The sequence below is a fragment of the Eptatretus burgeri genome, chromosome 10 (genome assembly GCF_056783735.1).
Source record: "Eptatretus burgeri isolate ZD-2024b chromosome 10, Ebu_testis_v1, whole genome shotgun sequence".
In the NCBI taxonomy this organism is placed as follows: Eukaryota; Metazoa; Chordata; class Myxini; order Myxiniformes; family Myxinidae; genus Eptatretus; species Eptatretus burgeri.
Window position 1 is genome coordinate 55,850,559 of NC_140970.1, and position 20,736 is coordinate 55,871,294.

The window sequence follows — 20,736 nt, forward strand, 5'->3', positions numbered from 1 at the left end:
GGATAAAAAGGATCTAACAGCACGATATTTCAAAACGTTGTGGATGCTTTATGACAAAACCTGGTAGATAAGTTTTGTAGGTGACAAGAACAAACGTATTGGATTTTGGAGAAGGTCCAGATCCAGATCCAGCCTACGAGTGGGATAATAAACGTAAACTGTTCAGCCTGGCACCACGTTGGGTATGCGCTCTAAAGAGTGCTGTTCTAGTTTTGCTTGTAATTAGAATTGAGCTTGCTGGTTTGTAGTTGAGAGGAGAGGTTTTTGTGAATGGCAGTGATGTTTTTTGGCAGATAGGATGTGGCCAAAAGGAAAGGGACATTTTGAAATGATCAAAGGAAAATAACAGAACAGGATAAGAGCATGAGAACTGATGCAATTAAGCCTTGTTACCAATGGAGAGTTGAAGTTGGACAGAACTATCTCTACTTTGATCAAAATTCTGTGCACAGATGTTTGACAGTATCATAATTGGGTTTACACATTTTGTGTTCAGACTTTCAAATGCTGAATGTTATGACAGGACGATGGCTGTGATGCATTTAGCAAGCAATGGAAGCACTGATTATAAATGAAGATATGTTTTTATTCAACAAGTTTAACTTTAGACTCTGCTCTTGGTGGAGGTTGAGGGGAGGTGAGGGGGGGAATGAGGGGAGCGGGTTGGAAGGGTGTGGTGGTGGTAGATGTTGCTGCACAACTTGTGTTGTTAAACATCCTGTCCCTCCTGTGAGTAGCAGCTGCCTGTGATCACATCGAGTGTGATTGTTCGATGCCGCACTTGCCGGACGTACATCAACCCTTTTGTGACATTCTTGGACCAGCGTCGTTGGAAGTGCAACCTTTGCTGCCGTCTGAATGAGGGTGGGTCTCTGGTTGCGATACTTTATTGTCATTTGGATACAAATTCTAATTATCTACTAAGGCATATTGCATGTATTCGTGTGATTGCATACACACTTGCAATTTTTGTTATTCCCTTATCCCACATCTACAGTGCCTGAGGAGTTTATGTTTAATCCCGTGACTCGGAACTATGGAGAGCCCCAGAAGAGGCCTGAAGTGCAGAATGCGACGGTGGAATTCGTAGCTCCATCTGAATACATGGTAAATGTTACTTTTGTGGAAATTTAAGAATTTTTTTTTTCACGTTCATGGTTAATCTACCCAATGTCCTCTCTTCTCCCTCCTCCCCATGTCTTCTACCCCCTCCCCATGTCTTCTACCCCCTCCCCATCTCTTATACCCCCTCGCCATCTCTTATACCTCCCTCACCATCTCTTATACCCCCCTCGCCATCTCTTATACCCCCTCGCCATCTCTTATACCCCCTCGCCATCTCTTATACCCCCCTCGCCATCTCTTATACCCCCTCGCCATCTCTTATACCCCCTCGCCATCTCTTATACCCCCTCGCCATCTCTTATACCCCCTCGCCATCTCTTATACCCCCTCGCCATCTCTTATACCCCCTCGCCATCTCTTATACCCCCCTCGCCATCTCTTATACCCCCTCGCCATCTCTTATACCCCCTCGCCATCTCTTATACCCCCTCGCCATCTCTTATACCCCCTCGCCATCTCTTATACCCCCTCGCCATCTCTTATACCCCCTCGCCATATCTTATACCCCCCTCGCCATATCTTATACCCCGCCCTCGCCATATCTTATACCCCCCTCGCCATATATTATACCCCCTCGCCATATCTTATACCCCCCTCGCCATATATTATACCCCCTCGCCATATCTTATACCCCCTCGCCATATCTTATACCCCCCTCGCCATATCTTATACCCCCTCGCCATATCTTATACCCCCTCGCCATATCTTATACCCCCCCCTCGCCATATCTTATACCCCCTCGCCATCTCTTATACCCTCCTCCCCTTTTTTATTTCTTGCTCCTCCCCTTTTTCATTATTACTTGCTCCTCTCCTTTCTTCCTTCTTGCTCCTCCCCTTTCTTCCTTCTTCGACCCCCAACCCTCACCATCTTACAACCATCCCCTCTCCCTGGTGATGCAACAGGCAGGCTTATTAAATGAACTGGACCATGATTGAAAGGAAAGGTGCTGAAATTTATGAGTAATTTGAGTAAAACTGAGTTGAAAACACTAATGGATGGTTGAACTTGTTCTTAAAGAGACATTATGTTATGTTTGGCACCACGTTGGGTAAGAGTGATGATGTAGACAGTGAAGTTGGGAAGGAAAAGCTAACTTCCCTTGCTTTAAAAGGACCATGAGTCATAAAATGTGTTTAGAGTTGATTAAACGGGCCTGTTTTTCCACACAACTACAGAAAATATATTTTTTCGTATTAAAGATGAAGACTTGCAAAGGTAAAGAGTGAAGGTTATGCTGTGCTCCAGCATTTTACTCCGACGAAAAGTTAACACCAAAACGTCAGCTCCTCCTTGCTTTTACAGCGGTTAGCTTACTTCGATCAATGTCCCGTTGATTTCATCCGTCGTTCTACTTTTCCGTTGACGCAGATTTACACTAATCTTCACAAGCAAGAATAGTTCTTCATTCTACCTTCTTCCTTAGTATGGCTCAAATGATGCTGTGCTTGAGGTTAATGTTTTGTACATCCCAGCGACATATTTTGCCAAATTTTTTTTTGTTTAAACTTTAAACCAAGTAGGGAGGGGAACTGCCCATCTTGAGAAGTTCAGTTTAATTTCTGAATAATCATTTATGTAAATGTTTCTTGCAGATTGATTGACTTGAGGGATTATCCTGTTTATTGTGGGGAACGCTTGAGTTGCGTGCAGTGCAGAAACATTTCCCTGTTTTTGTTTGTACAGTCAGTGGTTGTGTTTTCTTTAAAATGGGTACAAAATTTGAGCCTGTTTTGAGAATGGATTTTTTTTTTCAGCCTCAGGAGGAGGCACATTCTCTGCAATAGCTACGACTGTATTGCGGGATGTGCATGATTCCTCACAAGCAGAGAGAAGACACATTTACTGCAAAAGGGTTTCCATCAAGTAATTTTAAATCTCGTAGGTAGAGTTTGTGTGTTTTAAGACTGATGGATTTGACTAAAATGTCCAGGAAATTCCTTTTGAGCTCATCGTGGCACTTTTGCGGTCAAGTTCCTTGCTGTTGTCAAGTCAAGAACCATTTGTTTTGCAATCCGTTGATTTGTGTGCATCTCGTCTTAAAGGCTGCACATCCCTCTCTGTTCCTCAACCCCCAGCTACGTCCCCCACAAGCTGCTGTCTACCTATTTGTTCTGGATGTGACTTACAGTGCGATGGAGTCTGGTTATTTGCAAGAAGTTTGTGCTGTTTTGTTGGAGAACCTAGACAGGTGAGATGTTACAATGTAGGGTGGTTGCAAAGTTCGAAAAATATCATGTGAGGTCAAATGTTTCTATTTCCCTGAACATCGATGCAATTGGTTCACGAATCCTTCAAGCTGTCTATGCCAGATACATAGATGCCTTCTAACTTTTTCTCCAGCCAGATCTCATTAGCTTCAACAAGTTCTTCCACATCGAGAAATCGTTTGCCATGAAGGTTAGACTTTAGGTATGTTACGAGCTCCGAGATTGCAGAACTTTCCAGTGTACACTTTTTCACCAAACTTGGATGTAATATTTTTTTTTCATTTTCACGATAGTACAGTGTAGTATACGTTTTTTGCCATGCTGTTCAATTGTTGATGTTATAACCGTCAGTCCCCCCACGGACGAAGTTATTTTTGTTTGTTAGTTGTTGGTTGGTTTGTTGCTTTTTCTCTTTCATCTTCACTTTCCCCTTCCTCGTCTTGCTGCGTTTCATTCAGCTTGTGTGCAGATTGTTCACCTTCATCTGTCCTTCTCTCCCACCTCTTGATCTCTCACTCTCACTTCTGCTCTGCTGTTGGTGTTTCCCCCTTTCCATTTTGTTCCCTTCCATTATACTCTATCTCTTCCACGAGCCTCAATCATGCGTCCAAAAAGTCCACTGTCACTGTCTTTCCTTATCTTCTTGCCTGGTCAACCTCTCGGGAGTGGAAGCATGCCCTTTTTAAGTACGTACTAACAGCAGCAGGTACGACAGGATGATACAAAGGTAGCACACTTTTCTTTGAAGCATCTAATCTGGGTTCAATTCCCGCAAACACTGCAAAGTGTGCTATACCTAAACTAGAGGTTAAGCTGCCAGTGTTTTGTCTGCTAGTAATAGTTGTGGACGTTAAAGATTTTTGTGGGCTTTGCAAAGCGTGCCACCATAACTTTACCCACAAGGAGTGCTATTCCCCCCTTCCTTCTCTCACCATTCACTGACTACTGCTTGCTAATTAATTTTATTATTTCAGTCATCCCTCAATTCTGACTCATCCTTTTGACCTTCAGGTCCATAACCAGAGTACAATTTCGTAAGAAGTACATTTGCTTGTTGTATGTGGTTTTTTGTTGGGTTTTGTAGTGGTTTATGCCCGTCGTCTGTGTCCTCTTGTTTATTAAACTGTGTTTGTGTAACTGTTTTATCGTGATTATTGTTGTGCACCTCGTTATTGTCATTAAATAAGAATGTGATCTTGCCCTCCTACTCTGTCATCGAGGATGGAAAAACCTGTCGTAAATGGAGAAGCCGCCGGGGTTTCTGGGGCAATAAGGATCACGTGGTTGTTCCCACCCACCAGTTAAAATTCACCCACGAAGATCGCTTGGTAATTCTGCGGCGGAGTCCAACCAGAACATTATTTACTTCAAAGAACCGGGCTCGTTAAAAGATGTACATCCATGTATACATTCACTACTCAAACTTTATTATTCCTATCTGCTGACTATTTCAAGCTTGGAAAAGGGAAACCTATAGGGCCGAATTTACGAAAGGTGCTTAGCAAGTGTTTGCTATCACACACTTAACCCTTCAACAAGAGGTACTCAAACTTTCAGCTGCGAGGGCCACATCACTCAGTCTTGCTCTTACGGTGGGCCGGAGTGAGTCTATTATGGAAAATAATATAACGGTATGCACGTGTACAAAACTCTAAGACTTTTCACAATAAGAGAGAAATATTTAAGTGTTCTATTACAATTATAATCATAATAATTTTCATGACAATTTGTACAAGAACAATGAGCTTACCTTTGCTTGGTGAGTAACAGCTTCTGTCGGCTTGGTTCTTGTTGGCAGGAAATTCAATCTCAGGCTCCAGTTGTGGACATAGACGGTCTCAATGACTGATGCAAGTGTTCATTAATGAATCTCGATCTCATCCGAGATTTCAGTAATTTCATGAGTCAGAAGGTTTGCTCACATATATAGGTGCTGCCAAAGATGGTGGACATTTTAAGAGTGTTCTTTTTAATGTTTGGATAAATTTCATGGGGGAAGGGCAGCAGAGAAGTCAATCAGATTGTTTGACTTGAATGCGTTTTTTGGGGGGCATCACTGGCCTGTAATTTTGCCAACTCAAGCTGATAAGAAGGCAGGACTTCATCAACATCAGCTACAAAAGGATTCTGAAAAAGGTGAATGTCTTTGGTGTGGTCGTGTAATTCACAAAATCTCTCCTGGAACTCAGTCTGCAACATTTCCAGTGCGTCAGCACACTTTTCAACTGGGAATGGGACCTCCAGTGCTTCAGCAGACAGCTGTTGAGTTGTAGGAGAATGAGAAAAGTTTCCCTCCTTCACGTGTCTCACAAGCAGCCTCAGTTTCACTTTGTATGCCTTTACATGTGAATACGTGTCACATGAGTTTCCCCTTGCCTTGCAGCTGTAGATTAAGGCCATTCATAAATTCCGTTACATCAGTTAAAAATGTGAGGTTCCATTACCATTCTGGATCAGTCAGCTCTTGGACACTTTTGTCCTTTGTCTGGAGAAATGTATTAATTTCAGGAAGCAGCTCATAAAAACGCTTTGAGACTCTGCCTTGACTCAGCCATCGGATTTCCATGTGGTACACCACATCGCCATATGCTGTGTCAACATCACAAAGAAATTCTTGGAACTGTCTGTGATAAAGACCATTTTCTCAGATAACATTTACACATGACACCACAACTTTCATGATGGAACCCACTTCACTACTTTGCAGCATCATGCTTGCTGATGAATTGGACAGTCGATTTGTGCTGGATGTATGAGGCCGCCCGCGTTCATCCATTTCCCTGTTTATGCAGCCTCTTAATCCCTTTTCTTAATTTGTCATGCAAGAAGCACCATCATTTGTCACATTTGTTAACTTTGCCCAGTCCAATTCCAAATCACCCATTGTTTTACAAAGTTTTACAAAAATATCCTCCCCTGTCATTGTACCCTTGATCCTTTGGAGACCAGCAAGCTCATCATAGAGGTCGAAATTGGTCAACTCCACGGATAAAAATGAGAACCTGTGCCGTGTCCCACACGTCATTGCTTTCGTCAAGTGCAAGCAAAAAAAATAATCAGTCTTCAGATATTTTTTTGAAGCTGGATAAACAAGTTATCCCCCATTTCTTTGATTCTTCACGTAATTGTACTTGAAGATAGACTGACAGAACTGATGGCATTTTTCTTCTCCGGGCACACCTCTGCAGCGACTTTAGTGATGCACCGCCTAACAAATTTTCCATCTGTAAAGGGTCTCTCGCTGTCCGCAAACAGTTTAGCCACATGAAAACTAGAATGAAGGGATGACAGATTCTCCTGTGATTTCATTTTAAAGATGTTTTGCTGCATTGATAGTCCAGTTTTAAGCCTCAAAGTTTTGTCAGATCACACCTTTCCTTTGCAGACAATTGTACTTGCCTTTGTATCGAGACTCAAAATGTCGGTGAGCATTGTATTCCTTGAAAACAGACGCCTGTGCAATCAAACGGCCTTTTCCTTTCACTCAACAAAAAAATAATAATTTGTCCACTCTTGGTTAAAACACCCTTCACTCAGAATCGATTTTTATTTTCCCCTTCTTCGACTTGTTGGAGGTAAACTTCCCCTTCTTCAGGTGTGGCCTCGCAAAAACGTGCCATTGGCCACAATCGTGGCTTGATATCGCTGTTCAACATTTCGTATTTTTGTTCCTATTTCACAGCTTGTGGGAATTCAGCATCACCTTCAATGATTGGTTTAGAATGTTGATTACATTCTGGCTTGTTTGTAGGGTCGATGTTGATTGGCCAAAACGAATTAAGCACATGCCACAGTTCAACACACTGTATTGCTTGTTCCTACTTGACAGCTATGGGTGTTCAGCATCGCTTTCAATCAGTGTCCACTGGATTCAGAGGGTCGGTCAAAATGTGTAGGTGGGCCTGATGTAGCCCGTGAGCCATGGTTTTGGGACCCCTCCCTTAAACGGTAACAAAAACATCATTGTACGCACAAAGCTTTGGAACTTCCGGTCCTGAGTTTGGAGCGTTGGCAGGTCTCCTTCAGGGCTCTCTGTTGACGATCTCAAAGTTAAGTTTCTGGTCGTTATCTGTCCCGTTTTAACTGTTTATTTTCTCACCTGCATGTTACTGTGTGTTCCTCGTTTGGGTTTGTTTCAAAAATCGTGCTATTTTGTGAGTTTTCGTCGACCTTGTCTTACCGAGTGCTTGAGGCCTACCCATCGTTCCCCTTGGTGGACGATTGTGTTTATTTGTATTTTATCCCCATACCTTCAATTTATATCTTCCCCACTTTCCCAACGTCCCCCATCCCTCCCAACTAAACACTCTATTTCATGTCTTAAATAAAAAAAAAACAATAAAAAACTACCTTTCTCCTTGCACACTCACAAGTCTCGATTCTTCTTCTTCTTCATCCTCCTCTTCTTCCTCCTGCCAGCACACCATCTTTATTCTACTGAGCTGACCCTCTCTCGCCATAACCTTCATGATTTCTTCAGATCTACAACCTTCCATTCCCGAATCTTACCTGTTCTTCAAAAATACATCAAAAAATAATAATCTTCCTTGTATCCTTTCGATCTCTACACCTCCTGCAACCACGTGTCTCACTCTACTCTTCCTGGTACTTTTCATCGACCTCGCAGCTTCACACTGCGTTTACCATCCAAATTCACCACACACTTCCACGATTTTACTTCAACCTTCCCTTTTCCAAATGCTACGCAATACTTAGTTAAAATAAATAATTTCACTTTTGACAAGACACCTCCCCGAGCCAAGTGCTTCTCCCATAACCACGTGATCTGTTTAGATCCCCTGCGTTTATCGATCCAATTTCACCATTCACCTCACGATTTTTTCTACAACACTTCCATGACCTAATCTGAGAAATTCTCTCAAACAATCATAATAATAATAATAATCATAAAAACGATCTCTTATAATGCTTCATCTTCCTCTTTCACACATGTGGTACTCTTTACTGCATCACAATGCACAACTCTTCTACTATTTAAACAGACTGCTCTCAATTCAACCTCTCCTTCATACCTTGCCAAAAAATCCAACTGTTACAGCGTTTCTTCTCTCCATTCTCTGAATTCGCCATTATTGCATCCATCAAGAAACGTGTTTAATCGCAATTCTAACCTAAAATTTAACAAAACCCCAATTTGCTATGAATGTTTGCTTTCCATCAACCATTCTTTTTTTCTAATTTCAGTGCCAACTCACCCCTCACCCCTCACTCACAAAGCAACCATCACACTCTTCTCCCTCCAAGCCTCCCTCTCACCTCTCGCAAAAACTCCCCCCTCACCTTTCTCCCACCATTCACCCCCCTCGATCATCCTTCTCAAAGTTTCCCCCCCTCTCATCCACAGAGCTGTCTTCTTCCACTGCCCTCTCACATCCATCTCTTCACTCCACCTCCTAAAATCCTCAACTGCCTTCTTCCCCCTCTCTTGTCCCCCCTCTCCCCCAGCACCACAGAGCCTTTTCTCCTCCTCATCCGGCCCCCTCTCCTAGCTATTCTGCAATCCCCCACACTCGTTCAACAACCCTCCTTACCTCTGCCCCTCATCCCTTGTCCTACCCTCCCACCCCCTGCACCCAAAGCCTCCTCCCTCCCTCTTCATTAACAGTGTGGACCTCAAATATCCAGGGCCTTCGCTCAAACCTTTCAGATCTTTCCATACAGGTTGCCACTGACAAACCAGACATAATCTGCCTAACATAAACTTTCCTCCCCCAAGACGTGTCTGACTCCCAAGTATCTATCCCTGGTTACTCCTTCCTCCGGTATGATAGACCTGAGCCTCGTCCTGGTGCAGGAGTTGCTTTCTTCATCAAAGACTCTATTCCTCACTCTCCATGCACTGCCCTCAATCCCCCACACCCCCAGGAATACTTCCAGCTATGGCTTCCCCTCCAATCCCACCTCGTGTTTATATGTGGACTGTATCATCCACCTCACCATCCAAAAACATGGACCAACTTCTATCTTCTCATCCAAACTCTCTCTTCCTCATATGTGGCGACTTCAATTGTCATCATGCCAGTTGGCTATGTGTGGGTACCTCTCTCACCTGTCATGGCACTTCAGCAAAAACTTTCTGCGACTCATTGGGACTGACTCAATCAGTCAACTTCCCAACCTGGATCTCAACCAATGGTACTCTATCTCTTCTGGATCTAATTTTGACAAATTTCCCTGACAATATCTGCTGCTCTTTCTCCGCTCCAATCGGTTCTTCTGACCACGTCCTTGTCAAAGTGGACATCTCTCTGGCTATTATTAGAGAACCACCTCACCACTGTCGAGTCTGGCATTTCACTCAAGCCGACTGGCAGGGTCTCCAAGCAGCCATCAAACTTCAAGACTGGTTTCCTATCGCTACTTTCTCCAACATCAACTCATCCTGGGAATTCTTGCAAAGAAACTTGCTCTCCCTCATGCACAGATTTCTCCCCTTTCGTGTTCAGTTGTCCTACCCTTCCTCCCACCCTTGGTTCATTGAAGCTTTTGGCGAGGCACTTGTCCTGAAACAACTTGCCTTTGCCTCATGAAAAGCAAACCCAACTGAGGGCAATCTCAGTTCCTTCCATAAAGCTCGGAACAAGTATGTATCTACCCTCAGGAGAGCCAGAAAACAACATCTTTCTAAGCTCAAGTCTGAACTTTCAAACCTTTCTCCCTCCTCAAAATCCTGGTGGCATCTCATCAAATCTGTTTCTGGTGTATGTTCCCCCTCCATCCCCTCGCTGACCTCAAATGGCCGCACTGCTGATACCGCACGTGAAAAGGCTGAATGCCTAAACTCGGTGTTTGCAGCTAAATCTTGTGTCCAAACCCCATCGCTTTCTGTACCCACCTTACCCAGTCGCACTCAACTGTCCTTGGACTCTGTGTCCTTTTCTCCTGAGAAGGTGGAGAGCTTGCTGTCAAACCTTGATTCAGATTCTGCAACCGGTCCAGTCCAGATTCTGCATCAGCCCACATGTCCTAAAAACCTGCTCTTCTGCTCTTGGTCACCCTCTCTCTGTTCAATTTACCCTCTCATCTGCCATCTGCTTGGAAATCAGCAAACATTACTGCCCTGCATAAAAAAGGGGCAAAAACAGATCCCTGCAACTACAGACCAATCAGCCTTCTCCCAATCATCAGCAAGGTTATGGAATCCATCATCGCTTCAGACCTTAAATCCTTCCTGTTCTCCAATGGCTTGATTTCCGATCATCAATTTGGTTTCAGACCAGGTCACTCTACCCTGGATATGCTGCTTCTGCTCTCCCAACAATGGATGGAGGTCCTCAGTGCCAGACATGAAATCCAAACCGTATCCCTGGACATATCACGTGCTTTTGACACGGTCTGGCGCCCTGCCCTGCTCACCAAAGTCTCTTCCTATGGTATCCAAGGACATCTCCACTCATGGCTCGCAGACTTTCTCTCCTGTCGCAGTCAACGTGTGGCCCTAAATGGAGTTCTTTCATCCCCTCTTCCTGTCCAGGCTGGAGTTCCTCAATGTCGCGTTCTGGGCCCTGTTCTTTTTATGGTTTTCATCAATGATCTCTCCGACTCTCTGGAAAATCATCTATATCTCTTTGCTGATGACTCCACCCTCTGCCATACCATCGGTCATCCCTCAGACCGGCAAGCAGCAACTTCTTCGCTCACTGCAGATCTGGGTAAAATCACAAACTGGTCCAATACGTGGAACATGTCTTTCAATCCGGACAAATCTCACACTCTCACTATGTCACTCTGAAAGGACCGTTTAGAAAACTCCCCCATCCACTTTCTCAACAATCCTCTGGAAGAAGTCCTTTCTTTCAAGCTTCTGGGTCTCACTATCTGTCATGACCTTTCCTAGGAAAGCCACATTTCAAATCTCACCTCCAAAGCCAGTCGCCGACTGGGAATCCTCCGTCGTGCAAAGTCCTTCCTCGGCCCACCTGAGCTCCTGACCACTTACAAAGCTTTCGTCCGCAGCCTGATGGAGTACTGCTCTCCCCTCTGGGCTGGTACTCCTGCCTCCCACCTTTCTTGGCTTCACGCTGTGGAAACCAAGGCATTTCGGATCATTGGCATCTCCCGCAATGAGGCTGAGTCTTTGGGCCTATCACTCTCACTGCAGGCTGGTTGGTGGTCTTTCTGTCTTCTGCCATCTCCTCTCCAGCCTCGTCCCCCCCCCCTGCTCTCGGCGATTTGTCCCCACCACGTTTCCGCAGGGCACTCAAGGTCCGCCAACAACCCCCTTCTGGGAAAACTACCAAAATCACGAATCACTGCTCACCTTCACTCTTTCATTCCTCTATCTTTTCTACCCCCAATAATCCACCCAAGCCCATCTCCTTCAAATTCCCTGCTTTCCTTCCTGAAAGTCCCTGTAATGTCCATCTTGTATTCCCCATGTTCCCTGCCCCATCCCTCTCCCTTCCACAGATCTCCTAATGTCTCTGTTCCCCACTGTTTTGTCCTTCCCATTCCTGCCCCTCTTGTCTCATGCCCCCTTGCTGTGCATTGTGTGTTTGCTCTCACACGAGCCTCGACAAGGTGTATAACAAAAAGAAAAGAAAAGAAAAAAAAAAAGAAGCTAATCACTCATCTAGATAACAATTTACGAAGGCAGATATATAGCCGATTAGTTGTGTGCGCCCAAACATCCGATTAGCCTGTGAAATACCACACATCTCCAACATCCAATTGAAGTGATGCACTTGGATAGAATCGCAGCATGATGGACAATTGTTGGAGGGGATTCAGAGCATTGCTCCTCATCGTAGATTGATCCAGGTCATCTTAAACTAGATTCAGCAACCAACAAAATGATTCTTCCTTCGAGAGTCTGGAACTCCGGACAAATTTGACACTGTCTTGCTTCTCCAGAGGATTGCCTCTATCCTCAGAGTCTCGATGCATGGTGGGGAACTGCCCTATTCCTGTCCTCTTCTGTCTCCTCTTGAGCTCAATCGAGCATTTCAAATGCATCCATATTCACCGTCCCATATAAGCTACCAAAAATTATAAGCCAAGCAATGCTTGTTTCAAGGCCTTGAACGCACTATTAAACATGCCAACGTGCAGAAGTTTCTTTGTTATTTAAATGCTTGTGATTCGGTTTTTCGGTTTAATATGCACAAGGTAATCACTCTTCAGTGATTGTTGATTTAACTTTGAATGGGTGATCATACAATTAGCTATTCCACACCATGCATCTGTCTAACTCTTAAATGCCTTTCGAAACCCGGCCCTTATGTTCATTCTTTGTTCCCCTTCCATCGTCATTATCGTGATCTGTGTTGTTGTCTTTTGTTATTTTTATTTTTATTTATTTATTTATTTTTGTGTGCAAATATTGCCCAGGTCGGTTTCTATTTTAAAAAGAATTGAAAGTTGCAAGTATCACCCCCCATTTCTTTTCCTTTTGATGAGAAAACACCACTGATGAAGTTTCAGCCAAATCGAACTATGTTTAGGGGTCGCTACCGTACATTGAAATTTCAGAATTTAAAAAAAATTCCAATAACCTAAAATAAGAAAAAGAAAATCTACTGAATTGAATAACTTCTGCATAAAATGTAATACAGGTCATGAATTTACAATCATTAGGCATTTATTTCATCAATTTTAAATTTTCACATCACTGAATACTTGCATAATTAATGCATTGAACAATTTCACTATTTGTGCAAAAGTTCTTTCTTGCAGGTCGGCATTTTCCTTCTATGCTCTGAAACAACCTGGAGCAAATATTGTTTTTGGTCCTCGTTGGAAGTGAGTATTTCATTGTATTCCGTCATTAAAGCTACTCCACATTCTGCATTGTCGTTCACTGCTTTGAGTTTTGAGACAATAGCCAGTGCTGCATTGTAACTTTCGCTCTGATGCCATGTTACTGGGTCATCATTCAAAAAAGCCATCGGCAATTCTAGGAACACGAAAAAACGTTGGGAATTTTGAGTTGGGAAATCCCACAGTTCTCTTCTTGGAATATCGTGAACTAGTACAGTCGTTCGTTTGCTTGGATAATGGTCCAATTCTGTCCATCTCCCTGGGTTATCGCCGTGCTAATTCTTGCCTTAGTTTCAGCAGAAACCTTATCATCAAATAGAGCTAGTGGAATTAATTCCTCACTCAGGTACCATAAATGTCCAGAGAACTTCTGCACAACAAAATGTCCTCATTCACGATTTTATATGATTCCAGTTTCTTCAAAAAATCCAGGTCGTTTGCAGGTAAGGAGCTCTGACGGCACTTGGAGCAGTAAACCAATGTTTAATGTAAATCCCAATCACAAACACAGTTAAATTCCGCATTCCTTTTTCCTCTCGTTTCGTTGGTTTGAATTGTTTTCCGAATAGAAAGATTTTGGTTCCATATATGGCTTTCGCCATCCAGCGGGCCTGGTGCAAGGCCCCAAGAAGCCTGAATCGAATTCCTCTCTCCGGGACGCCACCAAGTGCAATTATTGAAGAGTTCCGATAGTTCTTTATAATCATCACGGGGCTGGTATTTTTTCAATTGCTCTTTTGCAAATAATATGGTATCATCAACACTCACAAATTCTTGCTCATTCTCATCTACAGTCAAAATTTCAAATTTCTCCTGGTCGATGAATTGCCACTGGCCTTGAAATATCTTAAACAAGGCGATGTCAGGTCCCGTTGAAGGACCAAGGCAAGTAACTGTGACTGCCTCTAGGACAATTTCGTGCACGTGGTGACGACAGACAAAATGCAACATTTGATGTCCCAATTTCTGTTCTAATAGAACACATGCACTGTTCATGTGACCAGGGTTACAACTGGTGGTGTCAAAGCATTGACATTTTACTCGGTCTTCCAATCCCCATTGTTCCAGTGTCGTGTGGATGGCGTTAGCCATCAATTCACTAGTTCCACCTGGAAGTTTTGGTACTCCTAGTAACTGCTGGACATCGGCTCCTGACACAATAATTGGTCGACGACCCACCAGGTCTTTCCCGGTTAAATCTGGAAGTAACTTGCCGTCCCAGTTCACCATTAATGGCACTGTGGGTTTGAATTCTTCCTTCAATGATTCAGAAATCTTCTGTCTCTGTACTTGTCGCTGTTTTCTGATTGTTTACCTATTGACAGCTAAGTCATTTAGGTCGTGGCCCAGACTTTGCGCCGCTGAGGCCAAGATACATGTAGCTTTGCGGTCACTGACTTTAGCCCGATCAAGTGAAGCTGCCAGGTTTGGTGTTCGAACCGATTTTCGAGCCCTTTTGGACGTGGATGTGGATGTGGATGTGGATGTCCCCGGGCGAGGTGATTTCCAGATATCTACGTCATCTTCCTCATTTCCACTGCTTGTTGAGTCCATAAGATCTGCGACATTCTCTTCGGCACATCTTTTAAGTTCTTTTATCCCTCGATTTTGTATTTGTGTATCAAACATTTCTCGTCGTTTTTCTTTCTCTGCTGAATCTGTATCAACTTCACTCCATGTATCCTCGTCTCCCATCCTCCCTTTGAGAAATCGGAAACAATTTATCCTCTTCTATGATAATCATATCTAAAGCATTTTGGTGTGCTATGTCCATCAAATCATCCAGGTCTTCAGAGAACTTGTTTTCCTTGTCTGTGTGAGTTTGTGACCTTTTAGTTTTATTGTTCTTGTTTTTATGAAGTTTCTGCCAGTCAGCAAATACGTCCTTGATTTTCTTTATCACATGATAAGTCTGTCTATATGGAATTCTCACTCTGTCCCAGAATTTTATTAATTGCTCAGTCACTAATTTTGCACTTTCCTGGACTGTTTTCTTCTCTGTAAGATGAAAATCGAAAAACACTTGAAGGACCTCACGTTTTGATGGCAATTTACGTCCACATAGCTCAGGAGCACGCTCTCCGACCAGCCACACTGGTGGATCCTTACTTCTCAGATCCATATTCACGAATGAGACTATTGTTCACCGGGTGATCAGTCTGGAAGACAATACACCAACATATCCAAATTACCATATAACTGTGACCATATAAGGAAGTGGTGGGCGGGGCCCATCAGGACCAATATCGTGAACACGCCATCTTACCGATGACAGTCAATTAAAATAATCAATTCAAGATGGACTGCCATATTCAGTGGTTCCATAACATTTTCAAACGGGGATATTTAAAACCACAAAATTCCGAAATTTCAATATCCGGTAGCGACCCCTAAACACGGTTCGATTTGGCTGAAACTTCACCAGTGGTGTTTTCTCATCAAAAGGAAAAGAAATGGGGGGGGGAGGGGTGAGACTTGCAACTTTCAAAAGTTTTTAAAATTGAAACCGACCTAATATTTCCTCATGGAGAAGCTTATGTTCTGTTGGGATTCTTTTTTTGTGTGTTCACATCATCGGGTTAACACACATCGGGCGACTGCTCAACACATGCGCATATGGGCTATCCCATTAAACAGCTCTTGTCTTCTGGCAGCTATTTTTTTTTATCATAGTGTGCTTGAAGAAATGTTCTAGTTGAACCCATGTCCATGTGCATCCGTTTGTATGGTTCCACCCACCCACACCCTCCCCTCCCCCGCAACCCCTTTTAACAATCCTTGGAATTGTGCTCGAGATACCAAGGTTCCATTTATCTCCTAAGAACTTCTTTATTTCTAAACTTCTCTGAATTGTTGACATGCAAGGTTTAATGATCATGCTGAGATTGTTCTTATGATTGGTGGGGGTTCAAAAGGTTGTTTTCCTTCACACTCGTGAGGTAACGTTCCTGCACCAGTAAATGTGGCACAGACGTTTGTCCTTCCCGTGCCATTTCCAGTGAGTCTCACATTTTCCCCAGCGGTCAGGGAGGGAGTTCCTCATGGTGGAACATAAGTCATGTTTTTGGCTGTATAATTTTTGATTGAGGAAAAAAAGAAAACTTTTTGGATTCCCTCCTCTTCTGGTGGGATGTAGTCATATTTTGATGTCTTGCACACACCACAAAGTGCTTTCTGAGTATTTTCATCTGCTACATGTCAGTTTGTTGTACCCTGTGATTGCACTAGGTTGCCTGGCGATTCACGAACCCGCATCGGGTTCCTCACATTTGATGGCTCCGTGCATTTCTACAAACTACAGGAAGGACTCACACAGCCTCACATGCTGGTTGTGTCTGATATTGATGGTAATTCTCCCACCCCCCTTCTTCTGGAAGTCTATTGCACCTTGGTATTACCTTACGATTTATACTACCTTTTGACTTGATCTACATTTTACCCCTATATCGTCCATTACAAACCTTATGATTTCCCTTTTCACCCCGAATGGCTGTTCCTGTACCTCTGATTTATGTCCCTTTTATCAATCTTTTCTTTCTCTGTCTACCTTTATCAACCAAGTTTCACAAACAGGAACTATATAACTTTTCTCCATACATGCCAATGCCCCCATTTCTTCCATCTTGTTATTGCTGTTTAATATTTTGGTGTTGTTCTCTTTGTATTTCACTTTTGTGTTCATCTCACGAACCCTCCTGTTTGTGGACTTGCTTCCACATTTTATCATCTCCCTTACTCTACGAAAGCTCCTTTCTTTCTTTCTTTTATTTTATTTTATTTTGTCAATGGCTTTTCCTGGATGACCAACAATGACCTTTCTATTTTGGCACCTCCCATCTTTATGAAAAAGAATCTGCCTTCCGCTTAAATATGTAACACATCTTCACGTACCACTGTCCGAGTCAAAGGTTAGGCCATTGCCTTGTGAAGAAACGCGGTCAGAAAATGAAATGGACGCCTGTGCACTCAAGCTGGTTTGGGTCGCGGGAATGTTGGATGACGGTACCTTTGTTCGCTATACCCGATCAAAGGGTGCTATGGCCAGATAAACGCAGGGAAAGGCTGATCACTCATCACAATTATTTAATGTAGGCCAATGTAAGAAGAAACTCATGTAATTAGTCACCAAATATCCCTGGTTGATGATCAAGGTACTGAGATAAAAGTAACGCTGCACTCTCTTAGCTCTGTCCAATTGATGGTAATTGAGGCCGTGCTCGACAAAATGGCCACACCGAAGTGATGATAAAGGAACACACAATTTTGGAAAATGTAGTGTTTACACGAAACATTACAATTATAAGCCATATGGTGATAGCATCGGTAACCTATAAACCTATCATTGATTAATTATTTACAGGGTATTCAAATAATTTCTGACCCATTGCTCTCATAATTTGACCCAATTCTGATGATATGGAGCAATGGAGAGAATGTGACCCTGTTCTCTTCCCTAATATTTGTGCTTTCTTATGACTTTGCATCTTTTTCAAGTCTTACACCTTAAATATGTCTCACAAATCTAGAAATCGAAATATTCTCCTCATATATCACTGCTCCAGTCAAAGATTATATTAATCACCCTCCTGTAATGATATGACCCATTCTATAATTTTTGGCTGTATTGGAGAAAAAGACGTTGCTGTGTTCTTTATTATTTAGTTGCCTTTTTATCAGTCTTAACTCTTATTCTCTTCCAAATATGTTGTTTCTTTTCTATCTCTTTTGCTCTTGCATGAATAATTATGATTGGGCCCTCCTCCTGCCCCAAACTCCTTTGCTGTTTAATTGTTCTTCTTACTACTATGTTTAGGATCACAACTTCTTGCAGATCCAACAGTGTCTTGTCTCCTACCCTTCCTGCAAATAACTGCATTAACATAGCATACAACATTATTCCACATTAAAATTTTGGTCATTCCACACTGAATCATTCCATGCAACTGACATGACCACCTCTGATTTTATTAAAACATCGATTTTGTGCTCTCTCATTAATGGGTTCCACAGCCCAAATTTTTCTGAGATAGAGGTCAATGACCGCTTGCTTGACCTTAACAACATTGATGGCCATACCTCGGGTTCTAATTGTCATAGAGCTGATTTTGGTGTAAAATGAAAGCTTTTTTGTCATCTGAACATAATCTGCCAATTGCAAAATAAAACTTAAATGCCACCTGGTAGAGCGCATACCTCTGCAAGGCTGAACAGTTTACTCTTTTGTATCCCACTGATAGGCCAGGCTACATCCTGAGCTGAACCAAAATCTTATTGGCTTGTTCTTGTCACTTACCCAACTCATACCCCTGATTTTGTCGTAACCCGTCCATAACGTTTTGAAATATCGTGCTATATTTCGTTTTGGCCCTCTCTCGATGGTGAAGAATCACTTACATAATCTTTAAAAAAATTATTGGATCTGGATTCCAATCTGGAGCAAAATCGAATCGATTGGTCCTTGCCGCACACGCAACCTGTCCAAGTTTCATTCGAATAGGTCCATAACATTTTGAGATATCGTGCTCATAGACAGGGGTGAAAACATAACCTCCATCCACCTTTGTTGGCAGAGGTAAAAAGCTTTCAGTCAACATCATCTTTGATCTTTTACCCCCTACGTGAAACAAAACTCAAGGTCTGAAACTTATTCCCTTAGAAGTCGCTGTTTTGAAATGTGAGCATCACTGTTCAAGTTTCTGTCTGACTTTGATCTACCTCGTACACCAAGGTGTCGAGAGTTTTGATTCTTGCTGAAAACTAGAACGGCACTTGGTAGAGCGCATAGTCTCACTTCGCATGCTCATTCTGAACAAAAATACCATCGTTAACTGAACACTACGTTTACGGCCCACTGCTGTTATGGGCCATATTCCGGTATCATCCATGCACCCTATTGTGTCACATACATTGCCATTGTTTGTAGTTATATTGTTTATTGATTGGTTATTAGGATATTTAATGACCACTTTTGTCCACATTAAGGATAAATTGCATCAATGACAATGGATATGAATTTATTTTTCAAACTATATTCCCCATGTCGAGGCGATCATATGTATAAATTTTTGCATCAATCTGTTTTGTGGTTCTCGAGAAGAAGATTTTTTTTTTAACGTTTTTATTTTCAATTCAAAATGGCCCCCCAGACCAAATGACCGATGACATCATATATTTAATTATTCACTCACATCGGATCGGTGATCAGACATATGAAGTTTTCTTTATGAATCTGCATTTCTTCCTTTAATCCAGTCTGGTTGCTACAACATGTGACCTATGACATCAGCGTTATCAATTAATATTTTCCATGGGGAGACACTCCTTTGGTTAAACTTTCACATCGATCCGACAAGCAGTTGCAGGGAAAAAACATTTTTAAAGCGAAAATATACACAGTACCTATAAAAAGTGTACACCCACTTTCAAAATTTTGACCTTTTGTTGCCTTATAACCTGGAATTAAATTGCATAAAATCAGACTTTCCCCACCTTCATTTACACATCATAACCCACAACTTCCAAGTGAAAAGCAAATTCTACAAATTTCAGAAAATTGAATAAAAATACAAAACTAGAATATCTTGCTTGGATAAATGTCCACCCCCTGAGTTCATACTTGGTGGAAGCAACTTTGACAGCAATTACAGCTTTAAGTCTGTTTGGATAGTTCTCCAACAACTTTGGCACCTTGATTGGGCAATATTTTCCCATTCTTCTGCACAAAACTGTTCAAGCTCAGTCAAGTTGCGGGGGAGTGTTGATGGACAGCAAACTTCGTCATGCCACAGATTTTCGATTGGATTTAGGTCAGGGCTCTGACTGCGCCACTCGAGAATATTTATCTTTTTGTTCCTTAGCCACCCCAGTGTAGCTTTGGCTGTGTGCTTCGGGTCATTGTCATGCTGAAAGGTGACCTTCCATCCAAATTTCAGCTTTCTTGCAGAGGGCAGCAGGTTTTACTCTCGGACTTTCCTGTATTTTGCTCCATCCATTTTCCCTTCTATCTTGACAAGTGCCCCAGTCCCTGCTGATGGGAAATATCCCCATAACATGATGCTGCCACCACCATGCTTCGCAGTAGGGATGGTGTTCTTTGGGTGATGTGCTGTGTTGTGTTTGTGCCAAATGTAACGTTTTGCATTTAGGCCAAAAAGTTCCATCTTGGTTTCATCAAACCCCAAAACGTTTTGCCACATGGCTTCAGAATCTCCAGTGTTTCTTTTGCAAACCTCAAATGGGATTCAAGGTGGGGTTTTTTGAGTAGCGTATTTTCCAGTGTACAAACCGTGGCCGTGTATTAAACGCACCCCTGTTTCTCACCCTCAAAATAAATTGATACATTGATCATTTTATTTTCTGATCTTGATCGCAATACGTTTGTACATTTACTTTGTACAGAACAAAGTGACAGCGGTATCAACATGCTTCCTCCCATGTCCACTTAATTTTGTCTAACAGTCTTATTCTCATTTTCATTGAGTTGAGGAGAGAGGAGAGGATACCAAGAAGTTTTTATTTTTCATTCTTATTTTTAAATATTTATGAAGAGAATTTTTTTTGTTCCTAAAAAAGGAAGAAAGGGATTTATACCGGTATCGTACATATTTCTTGTGGATTTGTT

At 42.5% G+C, this 20,736-nt stretch overlaps 2 protein-coding genes across 5 annotated transcripts in view; one reads left to right on the forward strand and one right to left on the reverse strand.

Annotated features, from left to right (window-relative positions):
• SEC24B (SEC24 homolog B, COPII component) overlaps nt 1–20,736 on the forward strand; it is a 159,857-nt gene that overhangs the window by 91,981 nt on the left and 47,140 nt on the right. For all 4 annotated transcript variants that reach the window (XM_085898464.1, XM_085898462.1, XM_085898463.1 and 1 more), the window contains 4 exons: nt 738–864; nt 998–1,107; nt 3,204–3,316; nt 16,344–16,462. In XM_085898464.1, the coding sequence (XP_085754590.1) occupies nt 738–864; nt 998–1,107; nt 3,204–3,316; nt 16,344–16,462 (469 nt within the window). The remainder of the gene's footprint in view (nt 1–737; nt 865–997; nt 1,108–3,203; nt 3,317–16,343; nt 16,463–20,736) is intronic.
• On the reverse strand, nt 12,865–13,822 carry LOC147018621 (uncharacterized). Its single transcript, XM_085899893.1, has 2 exons — nt 13,574–13,822; nt 12,865–13,390 (listed from the first exon to the last, which is right to left on the reverse strand). Exons 1-2 carry the CDS (start codon nt 13,820–13,822, stop codon nt 13,004–13,006), a joined length of 636 nt encoding a protein of 211 aa, XP_085756019.1. The 3' UTR covers nt 12,865–13,003.